This window comes from Rana temporaria, chromosome 5 (genome assembly GCF_905171775.1).
Source record: "Rana temporaria chromosome 5, aRanTem1.1, whole genome shotgun sequence".
Lineage (NCBI taxonomy): Eukaryota > Metazoa > Chordata > Amphibia > Anura > Ranidae > Rana > Rana temporaria.
In genome coordinates this window covers 366,490,998-366,504,082 of record NC_053493.1, presented here as the reverse complement: position 1 = coordinate 366,504,082, position 13,085 = coordinate 366,490,998, and the positions used below count along the sequence as shown (strand labels likewise).

The following is a 13,085-nucleotide window of genomic DNA, read 5'->3' as shown; positions in this document are numbered from 1 at the left end:
TAAGACAAGAGTACAGAACACAGGAACTAGATATATAAATATAGAGATAAGATGAAGCTTAAACCAGTAAGAAAATGAAAATCCACAATTTCCAATCACATCCCAAATAAATTTGAAAATTTTGGAAGGGAGTGCCCCTGGGATAATACGGTTTGGAATGAAATAATGTGGAATGCCAAAAATATGTATAAAAATAGAAAATATATTTATTAGACACAAAGGTATACAAATACAGTTTATAGGAAATTGTTAAAACAAAGAACTAGCATGCAATTTAAATTGCCAAAATACACATAGCCGACATGTTTTGGAGACAAATGGCTGGATTTGTTTTTCAGCACATATGTATAGCTCCTTCTTCAAGGTTTTTTATTATTGGTATAGGCAAAAAGCATTTAGTTTTTCTATTAAAAGAAAGAAATAGAAAGAAAACATCATGTTAGTATAAAAATCAAGTACACTTGTATGTTTCTTTAAATCTCTCATGAACAGCATGACTTACATAGACATTAAACGCAGAGCATCCAAAAGGCCATACAAAGTCTGTACAGAAAATGTACAAAAAATTATTAATAACAGTATATGCATGGATACTTACATCTCGCATAATAGTTCTATATATGGGAAGGCACGCCAGAATTAGAGGGACCCCCGGGGGGATAGAATATCCAGCCCAGGTGTATTTCATACAGTTATATAGACGGCAAATGAGAAATGAGCCCAATCCCTGTTAGATTGAAACAATGTAATCAGGCACCATTGAGGGTCCGTTGAGAAGCCGACCTAGCGCAGCCCACCAAAGCTCACAAGGATAACACAGAAACGGACAGTGGGAGATCTGTTGGAAAGTGAACAGAGAAAGAATGTATATATACTGGAATAAAGCATAAACATTTAGCTCAATCCAGTTATGGTGACACCATAAAATGATGAATGTATCAAAATCCCCAAAAGAAGAAAATCATTACTCCCATACCTTGAATCTCACAGGGTTTCCTATGCCTAGGTAGAGAGACTGGCCCTTTTTAAAGAACGTTTACAGGGTCTCCAGGCAATATTGGATTGCAATGGACAATACATCCATGTAGCTCACCAGTGCTGATGAAAAACCCTTTGAAAACTGAATGGAGCCTTATATAAAAGTTATGTTCACATAGACAAAACAACATATAGTTGCCATGTTTGCAGGTTCTGCTCAGTTCATTCTGTTATGGTGGAGACCTTCCACAGGAAGCAGTTAAAACAAATGCAATGTGTCCAAATTTTATGCAATGTTCTGGTCAACACCCCATGACACAAGATAGTTTTTTACTCAGCTATTACTTTACACTCTTATACCTCGTACACACGGCCGGACTTTCCGAGAAAAAAAGTCCGGCCGTGTGTAGCTCCATCTGACTTTTTTTGTCCAACGGACCTTAGATAGAGAACCTGTTCTCTTTTTGTCCGTCGGACTTCCGACTGGGTTAACGGTGGACTTTTGCACGGTCAGAAGTCCGATCATGTGTACGAGGCATAACAGACCTGCTGGTTGGGGAGTTTTCCAATTTGTGACAAAATAATTAAAATAATGTTTTTTTTTACAAAGATTTGTGTACTGTACATTTGTTCACGTTGACACTACACAAGTAAGTCAATTATTGTGTAAAAAACAAAACAAAAAACATTATGTCCTATGACAGGGCTCAAAATTTCAAGTCCTGAGCTACTAGCCAGGCCTCAAGAGTTACTCGCCACCAGTTGCCCCACCTAATTCATACACTGCCCTGCGCCTAATTGCACCCGTAAACACGCCCTTGTAGATTATCTCATGGAATGACAATGTTTTATGCAGAATCAAGTTACAAAATTAAATATTACCAACAACAACTTTAACAAAATGGGAAAGGGCACTGGGGGCAGACCAGAGGGACAGGGCACTGGGGGCAGACCAGAGGGACAGGGCACTGGGGGCAGACCAGAGGGACAGGGCACTGGGGGCAAACCAGAGGGACAGGGCACTGGGAGCAGACCAGAGGGACAGGGCACTAGAACTGGGTCTCTTCCCCATTCTCTTGCTGTCTCCTCTGCAACTCCCATCCATCCTCTCTCTCCCATTCATCTCATCATCAGGAGCCTGTGTGTGCGGCTCCACGCTTGCATGTCCCCACTTCCCCCTTTTATTCAGGCTGGCAGAGAGAAGAGGAGCTGCAGCACAGCGGGAGGAAGTACAATCCAGCGCTGAGATCCACACACCTGCACAGCCATTGACACCATAGCACAGCGCACACTGACAGCGCACAGCACACATTGAGACCAGTCTGTTCACAGTGCTCAGGCTAAACTGTTGGACACTTACATAGAGCACAAGGAGAAGAAAACTGCACAAACTAGAAGGCTGCCGCTCGCATGTCAGGGCAACTTTCAGTGAGCGATGCACCGGAGTGGTAATTTTTGCAATCCTCCACCTCACTCATTACTTTCTGCTCTCCAGCTACATTGATCGGGGCCCGGGGGAGGGGGGCAGGCTCAGAGAGGTCATACTGTTAGGTCCCATGGCTTAATGAGAATTGTAAGGAGAGCACCTGTGTACTGCTCTGCCTGTGCGCGGCTCACCAGACTACTTTTCCCGAGCATGCACCTTTCCTCTTCGGCCGCCAATCTCATCGGGACTCTAAGTGTAGGCACAGATTGGAGGGAGATTGGTTATGCAGCCCTGTCATCACTCGCCCCCAGCTTAAATCCACTCGCCAAATGCTAGTAGGCGAGTGGAAATTTTGAGGGCTGTCCTATGAGAAGCATATACCTGGAAATCAATAATCAAAATAATAGGTACTATAAAAATGTTATTAAAAAAATTGAAAATTTTATGCCTCATTCACACAAACAATTGCATTTGTCAAACAACTTGCATTTCTAAATGCACATAGGGGGAAATTTAATAAAACTGAAGAACCCTGAATCTGGTGCAGCTGTGCATGGTAGCCAGTCAGCTTCTAACTTCAGCTTGTTCAATTAAACTGTGACAATAAAACTTGCAAACTGATTGGTTTCTATGCAGAGCTGCACCAAATTTTGCATGTTCTAGTTTTAGTAAATCTCCCCATAATGATTTTAAATGGTAAAACACACACTGGCCCAGATTCACTTAGGGAGCGCGTATTTGTGAGCGGACGTAACGTATCCTATTTACGCTACGCCTCCGCAACTTTGACAGGCAAGTGCAGTATTCACAAAGCAAAGTTGCGGCGGTGTAGCATAAATAGGTCGGCGTAACCCCGCCTAATTCAAATGTGGAACATGCTGGCGTGTTTTATGTTAATTTATTGTGACCCCGCGTAAATAACGCTTTTTACGAATGGCGCATGCGCCATCCGTGAAAGTATCCCAGTGCGCATGCTCCAAATTAACCCCGCAAAAAGCCAATGCTTTCGATGTGAACGTAAATGACGCACAGCCCTATTCGCGAACGACTTGCGCAAACGACGTAATCAACGGAAAATTTGGCGCTGGCCCGACGTCCATACTTAACATTGGCTGCGCCTCATATAGCAGGGGTAACTTTACGCTGGAAAAAGCCTAACGTAAACGGCGTATCTGTACTGCGACGGCCGGGCGTACGTTCGTGAATTGGTGTATCTAGCTGATTTACATATTCTAGGCGTAAATCAGCGTACACGCCCCTAGCGGCCAGCGTAAATATGCAGTTAAGATACGACGGCGTAAGCGACTTACGGTGGTCATATCTTAGACAAATTCTGGCGTATCTGATTCTTTAAATCAGGCGCCAAGATACGATGCCTCAGACTCAGAGATACGACGGCGTATCTGGAGATACGCCGTCGTATCTCCTACGTGAATCTGGGCCACTGTGTGTGCAATTCAGGTGTATTCAAATGAATAGCATTAAAGAAAAAAAATAGAAATGTGTGTCCGGCGGTAGATTAGATATTCTTAATGCATCAAATGCGTCTAAATGCATAAGGGAGAAGATTATATGCACAGTTTGTATATGAACACTATACTTCCCAGATTAATCTTATTTTTAGATAAAACAAATGCAGGAAACCTATGTGAATGAGGTCTTACTATCAAAAATAAAACACAGTTCCCCGCAACAACCTCTGGGTGACAGCAAATCTCCACATGAAACACAACGGAGCTATTAGCATGATCCTCTACACAGTGTGACCCATAAAATAAGTACAAGAATCCCAAACAGACCCTGTGGCATCATACATGGATGAGAACGCTCACTGACAAATCAGGCCATCGCCCTGGATATTTACTTTCCATCTTTAAGCCTTTTGCAAATACAAGATGTGTTTTCTCTGGAACACAAGCAAGCTTTAATCTGATCCTTTACCAAAGCGGCTGCAAGCTAAATGATCTTAGCACAGTATCCGTGTTCACCTCTGGCACACCATGGTGTCAGTGACTGGTTTCTGTGAGAAAAGCAATTACAATGGCTATTGGATATTGCAGACCTCTCACTAGGCTCAGAACACAAGTCTGTTGAGCTTTGAGGTCTCTGGAAGTGTTTTGTGTTCCGCTGATTTTGTGACTTATGACACATTTCATGAGGTTTTCTGGCAGCTGTCATGTGGAAATTGTACATCAGATGCTGGAATGATCCCAGTAACTTGAATTGCGGTCACATGTTAACATCACATTTGTATTACATATCTTATAAAACTCCTGTTCTTAAGGTAGAGGTCAATGGCGTGATCTTGCTTTACATTACCCTAATTTAATTGTACCATGGTAACTGTCATGAAAACAGGTACTGTGTTGTAAAGGTAATCTATTTTAATCTATTAATGGGCATTTTTAATAGAGTACTGTTAAAAGGACAGAAACAGTGAAACCCACTGCACAGACCTTAATGCCCATACACGCGATTGGACTTTCCGACAACAACGGTCCAACGGACATGTTTTATCGGACATCTGTATGCTGCATTGGACAATTGTTGTTGCAATTTCCACGAACAAATGTTCGCTGTGCATGCTCTCAAACTTTCCAACAACAAATGTGTTACGTCGGATCATCCGATCCTGTGTACACAAGTCCATCGGACTAAAATCCAAAGTACAAACACGCATGCTCAGAACCAATGCTAAACATCAGACAACAATAGCAGAAGTTGCCCAAAGGGTGGCGGTAAAGAGCTGAGTTCTGCCGTGTGTATGCAGAACAAGTTCATGGCCAACGCCCTTCGGACCAAAATCCACGGAAAAGTCAGATGGAAGTCTGATCGTGTGTATGAGGCTTTAGTATATATAAATAACCAATTACCACCTAAAATGCATAAAATAAAAAATATTTCTAATATGGTGTAATAAAAAGTGAAAGTATAATGTGTGAAAAAATATTGTTTGTGTTTTATACGTTTTATTTATGTTTTATATTTTATATAGACCATATAAAGGGCTAATTAAGTGGCACTAATATTATAACGTAAAAATTATTATGGTAAATACAATTAAAATTATGACACATTAGAATATAGATATAGATGTGATAAGGTATAATGAAATATATTATAATAAATAGTGATGAGAATTGACAAGTGGCCATTACCCTGTAGGTGTGCAAGTAAAGTGCACACATTTAACGATGTAAGCATTCCAATGCATGTATAATTGTATGATTATCTCCCTTATATATGTGTGTGCCAAAGTGATTTACAAGCACGTAACACCCAACAAACCTAATAAAAGGTTCATATAGATATAGAGAACATGTAAGTCTCCAATATGGTAAAAAGAAGATTAAAGAAAGAGATAATGGATACACATGAAAAAATGTCAATTAACAAAGACAAAAGTGAAGGAACCTGCACACATGAATTCAGTGCCTAATGTCCACAGCATTGAGTGTGTAATATTCCCATTGTTAGATGCGGATGCCTACATGGATAAGTTGGCGAAGAAAAAATGTGTAAAAAAGCCCTTAATTGTGTGTAAAAACACACACAATGTATCAAAATTGCTGCAGTCACTACTAGAAGGGGGGTGACTAGAGTATTGTTTGTCCCCCTATTTTTATTCATATGCGCACAGGCAGTCGCATCTCATGGTCACTATAGAATCGTACTATTATCACAACATCACAATAACCTAAAAATATATCATAAAACATGTAAATACATGAATATATAAACATAAAACCTTATTCTACACCGATGGAAACTGGTGCATGAAAAGAAACCATCTATTATATGTGTGTAGTCTGGTGGCTGTTGTACGGGATTGGATGTGATAACCGAATCCTAGTATATTCGAGTCCCGAAGGATAAAGTAGCCCAACTGAAGAGTCCTTTCCATATATTGTCATAGAATTTGTTTAAAAAAACTCAAATCAAACAAAAAAAAAAAAAGGAAAGAAAACATGAACACACATGACTAAGGCCCCGTACACACGACCGAGTTTCTCGGCAGAATTCAGCCAGAAACTCGGTTCAGAGCTGAATTCTGCCGAGAAACCTGGCCGTGTGTACACTTTCGGCCGAGGAAGCCGACGAGGACCTCGGCGAGGAAATAGAGAACATGTTCTCTATTTCCTCGTTGTTCTATGGGAGAACTCGGCCCGCCGAGCTCCTCGGCGGCTCCAGGACTGAACACGCCGAGGAACTCGATGTGTCTGGCACGTCGAGTTCCTCGGCCCTGTCTACGGGGCCTTATAGATGTATCTTATAAAAACAGGACCCTATAGGCATATATATATATGTACCTATATGCACTGCGACACCCAAAATAAATGACTATCTGCATGTATCTTCATTGATTCATATTATATACATCTGGGTTATTATTTCTAAATTGACAAAACCCAGAGACTAGATAGTGTACATGGATGGAAAGCCCATTTACCAAAAACATTGATGAATAAACTTGGGTGTATAATCTCGTATGGCGATATGGCAGTGTGTGAAGAATTTTATGTATAATCTCGTATAAAGATATAACGGTATAACTGGCATTATGGGATTCATGGGTATAAATAAATCTCTTTCACTGTTGGAGAAAATCCCTGCCTGTACGGCTCTGTCTAATAGTGCGGTGAGTTCTTTGGTAAAGGGGACAGTGGGATTAGATCTAATGCCGCGTACACACCATCACTTTATGTGATGAAAAAAAACGACGTTTTTAAAAACGTCAATTAAAATGACCGCGTGTGGGGAAAACGTTGTGTTATGTCTTTTGTGAAAAACGACAAAAAAAAAATTTAAGCATGCTTCAATTTTTTGTGTCGTTTTTCAAAACGTTGTTTTTTGTGTCATAAAAAATGACCGTGTGTAGGCTAAAACGATGTTTAAAACAACGTTTTTAAACCCGCGCATGCTCAGAAGCAAGTTAGGACGCGAGTTTGAATGGAACAGAGTGACGTCGTACGTGCTGAACGTAACCGTGCTTTGCTAGAGCTTTTGGAAAAAACGATGGTGTGTATGCTGCATCGTCTTTGAAAATGAAGTTTGAAAAATGTCGTTTTTTTTCATCACATAAAAAGTCGTTTTTTTCAATCACAAAAAGTGCCTCGTTCTTGTATACTGTGGAATCCAAAACCACCACTGTACCCCCTTTATCCGCATTCCTAAAGTATTACTATTATCTGCTGCCAGTATTTTAAATGCACATTTCTCCACAAAGGATAGATTACTGGGAGAACTGCCTCCATGACAATTACGAGCCAGGTGTGTGAGGTCTCTCTCCACTAGCTTTTGAAAAGAGTCTCGATCCCTGCCTCTAGATCCTATGGGGTAAAACTCAGATTTTAACTTAAAAGAAATGGGATCTCTAGAATCAATGGGATCAACAGGGCATGGATCAGACTCTAAAGCCAAATCTGTAAGGTCTTGTAATGCACAAACCTCTTTGAAAAAAATAGGAGAAGAGACACACTCACCCGTCCTCGAACCGTCCATGGAGGAATCTTCCATCCCAGTAATGGAAGTCAAAAAGTGTTTCTTAAGCGTCAAGCCCCGAGAGAATTTGTTTACATCCAATATGGTTTTAAAGAGATTAAAATGTCTGGTAGGGCAAAAATTAAGCCCTTTGGATAATAAAGTATTTTCCTCCATACTGAGAGTTCTCCTGGAAATGTTCAAGACGTTAGGTTAAATCGCTTCATTCTCCCCCGTAATGTGTAGGGGGTTTTTGTGTTTGTGTCTCTTCCCCCTCTTCTTGTCTTTTGGTGGTCACCTTTTTCTTTTTTGTTTTTTTTGTCGGATCCACGAGGGTGTGCATTGGAGCTTGCTCCTTCATTGGAGGGTGACCCTGACGAGATGTTAATGCGATCAGGTGACGATTCGGACCCTGTGGTGGCCAAGGTATCATTAGCAATCTCATTCTCCTGATCGGAAAAGCTGACTCTTTTGCCACTGTTCTTGCGCGATCGATTTGGTCGATATTGTGGTTTCTTCCACACATAGACGTTATCTCTCTCATAATCGATGCGGTTTTTCTAGTTTATCTAGTTTTCTGTTTAATTTTTCATCTAATTCCAGGAAATCAGGATGAGTTTGCAGCAAAGCCAGATCCTTTTGTATACTGGACATTTCTTGTCCGCAACTTGTCCATTTGTTTCTGGTTGGATAAAATCAATATTTCCATAAGTTTGAACAAACAAGTGCTGAGAGTGTCCGTCCTCTATTTTTTTAAATCGCTGTTGAACAGTTCCAAGGTGGGGAATTTTTTAATCCGTAACCCTCGAGGTATGTGGGTTAAGTTGATGTATTCAGACAGAAAATGGGTGTCCCAGAAAGATCTTATCTCCTTTGCCATTAGATGTTCTAATTTTCTAAACATCTTGAGGAGCGAGATGTCGTTCTCATCACCGATTTGTGATGTGTGTGTTTGTGAACCCAATCTGAACGGATTTTCTGATGGTGTCTTAAGGGTCCTGCTGCATTCCGTCTCTGCTGCTGATGATGTAGGCATGGTAATATCCATTTAAAAGACAGATTTCCTGAGTATAGGTAGATGTAGATCTTAACCAAAGATCGAGTGGAAAGAGAGATCAAAAACACACCACCGAGCTGGTAAGCAGCGAAGGCAAGATCCAAAATAATGAAAGAGAAAGAGTTACCGCTCCAGGTGGATTGTGTTAAGATGATCAGTATGGTCTCAGGAGATCGAGGGTGCTGGCAATGCACAAGGCAACAAGTGGAAGGAGGAATAGGAATCTATTGTGACAGGTCCTCTTTATGGAGATATGAGGGGTCAATAAGACCCCAAATCTCTCCTCCAGGCTGGAAAGCATGAGATCGATGAGACCGATCTCATGCTGACAGCTGCGATCACGGCTTAGTTTACATTCGGGATCCCGGGCATGACATCATAACGTCGTGCTCCGGCCTCCAACGGTCATAGAGATGACTCTCTATCGTATTCATCCGGCACCGGCCAATTCGTTCTGGTGGCACAGGAGAGCCCGGAGAAGCACTGGATGGCCGCGGGAGGGGGGATGTCCCCTCCTGTCACCTATAAGACCGATCAAGCGACAGAACTGCATTTCCCAGCTTTGTCTAATGTATTGCGTGGGATTTGTCCTTCCACTGGTATCAACCCATCTAAAGCAGTGAATTTGCTGCTTGTGGGGTTCAGTAAATCCTAGAACACTCTTATAAAATGTTGCTCTAATGAAATTTGTAGGACTCAGGTACTCAATGAAGCTCTTCGAAAAGTGACATCTGGATGGTATTTGTTGTTCCACAATGACCGAAAAGAGCATTCATTTTCTAGATCTGGACTGGAGTTTTAGAACAAAATAATCACATATGATGTGTCAGGATGTTGTCTGTGTTCATGTATAACTTTCTCCCAGATTCATATCCTATATAAGCCTGAAGTGATTTATTTGACCTGACCCCATTTCTTTCTTCCTTCCAGTATATTTTTGGCACTTACCTGGCTCCTTCTGCTTCTATGGACATTGGCGTTAAACAGAACATAAGGAAAGAGATTTACCAGAAACTAGATCCTCCTTTTGAGGATTTATTTGATTCAGCTGAAGAATACATCCTCACGCTCCTGCTCTCTGCCTGGACACTAATGACAAAATCAGACAGACAAGCCTATGGCAAGGTGAGCTATCTGTCACTCACTTTAGGGATGTACCTAAAAGGCTGATATTTTTGCATACCCCTGAGGTCCAGTACAGACGAGCGGACAGTCCGATGAAAACGGTCCGCCAGACAGTTTTCATCGGACATGTCCGCTCGGAGATTTCTGTCTGATGGTTGTACACACCATCAAACAGAAATCCGCGCGGACAGGATACCCGGTGACGTGGCCGCGCCGTCGCCGCGATGATGACGCGGCGATGTGCGCGACCCTGGAAGGTCAATGCTTCCACGCATGCGTGGAATATCCGCATAGTGTGATTTGTATAAAACTGGGGGATATTAAAATATATAAAATGTTGGTAGCAGCCGTCCAGAGCGGGCTGAAGATGCGTGGGGCTGTTAGCTAGCGTACCTCCTCCGCAATCCTCAATGCCGGCTGGGACGTAGGCGTGCGTGCTGGTCAACTGACGCGTTTCGTCATGTGACTTTTTCAAAGGTGCGCGGGTCTCATCCTTTTATTTGCGGTGGTATGTGGGTCCCTCCTCCCGTAGGGATATTGGTGTTGAAACAATATTGGCTTTCTTCTTCCCGTTAGTTGTAGGTGTGTCTCACCTCCCACCATTAACCCCTTACTTTCCGAATGGGGAGTCAAGGTAACCACATGCCGCCGCCTGGAACAAGGCAGATATTACAAAGTAAAACTCAGGGACGGTGTTAAATAGTCCATAGCGGGGCATCTGGAACAACTGTACACATAAACCAAGGGAAAGGTTTAGATGATAAAAAATAATATAATAAAATAATAAAAAATTGATTTGTTCATAAAAGAAGAAATGTATACACAATTTATATAAATAAGCGATATATATCAAAAGACACGACTGATAACCAGGGAAAATGGGTATTTCTCAGTCCCTATGAGAATACATATATCATCTTATTGCATATGAATTTATGCCCACCCCATTATTTGGCACGTGGAGAGTGTGTGTATAAGTGCTTTGTTATATATATATATTTTTTTAATCATTATTTATATATATTTACTTGTACTATTTGTTTGCACATATCTACATCACTTACAGTACACATATCCCCATTACTTTGCATAGTGGTGAGTGCACTCTCATTTCATTAGCGCTGCGTTTTGTTCATTTTATTTAGTCTTTGGCACGATTTATGAGACGTGTTTCACGCTAGCAGCTTTATTTCTATACCTTAGCTGATAGGAATGGTGGCTCGCAGGATTGTTGCATTTATATTTTCTTACTCACTTTTGTTGCCAGTGATTTAGACATTAATGGTTGTGTGTCAAGTTATTTTGAGAGGACAGCAAATTCACACTGTTATACAAGCTGTACACTCACTACTTTACATTGTAGCAAAGTGTCATTTCTTCAGTGTTGTCACATGAAAAGATATAATCAAATATTTTCAAAAATGTGAGGGTTGTATTCACTTTTGTGAGATACCGTATCTCTTAAAGTAGCACCTGAAATCGCACTGACCTGCTACTTTGAAATCATGCCACCTCAAGTAAAGTAGCACAATTCCAAAGCAGCATCAGTGTGAACCAGGGCTAAACCCCAGAAAAAAAAAATACTTCTGTGCATCTATTTTGAATACTATTTTTTTTATCACAGCTGCACCAATCTCCTAAATATTACCTGCAGATCCTGCAAGTCGATTCTCTGTGGGGGTTCCTGTAGTAAAGTGCCACAGCTCTCACCACTGCCCTTGCAATGCAGCAGTGGCGTTGTAGCTATTCTGTGTTAACTCCCTTAGGCCGGGCTCACATATGTGCAGCTGCAGGTTCGTGCCTGGGGTCTGCTGCATGTCAATTTACCGGCTCAGGTGCAACTCAGGTCCGAATATTTGCCTAAATTTGCACCTGATCCGGACCCAAACCCACACAGGAACTCTTTGCAATGCAGGATGCGGCTGCCCCGGACCTGTGTGAACCGTAGACTGTGGAATTGCTTTTTTTTAATTATGTAACCACACACCACATGTTGTATGGAAATTTTGCTGCTTCTTTAGGTAGGGTGTACATAGAGAAACTAGTAAAGGATGAGTGCACATCTGCCTGATAGATTTCAGTTCAAATCATATCTAAAGAAAGTGGTAGAAAATACACTGAGGGTTTTCACATATCTTTTTTTTAATAAAACAGCTATTCTCTACAACCCACTTTCTCCTCTGGAGCCATATTTAATTACGCTGGATTGAGAGCAGTTCTGCAGTTTTTCTTTTATCAATAATACAAAAACCTCAGTAGCCCCTAAACCTCATAACACTGTGGTTAAAGGTATTCACAGATGAGTCTTTTGCCAGGTGGGGGGGTTAAAAAAAACGTGATATGACACTTGCCGAGAACAGTAAAATGCTGTAAATAGCAAAAAAAGTATAAAATTTAAGTTTGATGTGGGAGTCCTGGTACAGCAGCCAAAGAACTTTCAAATTTTTCTTTTATGAGCTGTAGGTACATGTTAGGTGGGCTCTAGTCACTGTCTGGAACTCTTCTGCCTGTTTATTGTGATCCAAATTACCATTTGATCCAGTCAGCTGCTCTCCATCACATACCACAATATTCACTGTAAAATAGCTGCTATCATCGAACAGCTGGTCATTCCATTCATCTATTAGCAGAAATGTCTTACTACTGCAGAGGTTGATAGCATATTCCTGATTTTCTTTTATTCTTTTATTAGGTAGAGCTGGTTGAAGAGTCTCGACAGCTGGAGTCAGCTAACTATAGAAAGCTACAGGCTCTGCAACAGGAGAAGGCATCCTGGAAAGATGAGGTAAGAGACAACCTCTGTTCTATTATTCCCAAGGCCTGTATGGAATATGACAGACAGGTAAAAAAAGAGATTGCTCCAATCATTACATCCAAACTGAGCACACAGCAATAAGAACCACTATAGTGTTAAAAAAAAAAAAAAACACTGTCTATAAAAGCAAGACGACTGTGAATTAAGGTTCCTGTGTGTAGTGTCTCTTCATTCTGAGCACTTAATAGCTGTATCCAGAAGGC

At 41.3% G+C, this 13,085-nt stretch overlaps 1 protein-coding gene across 1 annotated transcript in view; it reads left to right on the top strand.

The window, feature by feature from the left end:
* Positions 1-13,085, top strand: part of RGS22 (regulator of G protein signaling 22) — a 169,180-nt gene that overhangs the window by 95,083 nt on the left and 61,012 nt on the right. Inside the window, exons 15-16 of the mRNA XM_040354637.1 lie at positions 9,873-10,067; positions 12,760-12,852. Of these exons, the coding sequence (XP_040210571.1) occupies positions 9,873-10,067; positions 12,760-12,852 (288 nt within the window). The remainder of the gene's footprint in view (positions 1-9,872; positions 10,068-12,759; positions 12,853-13,085) is intronic.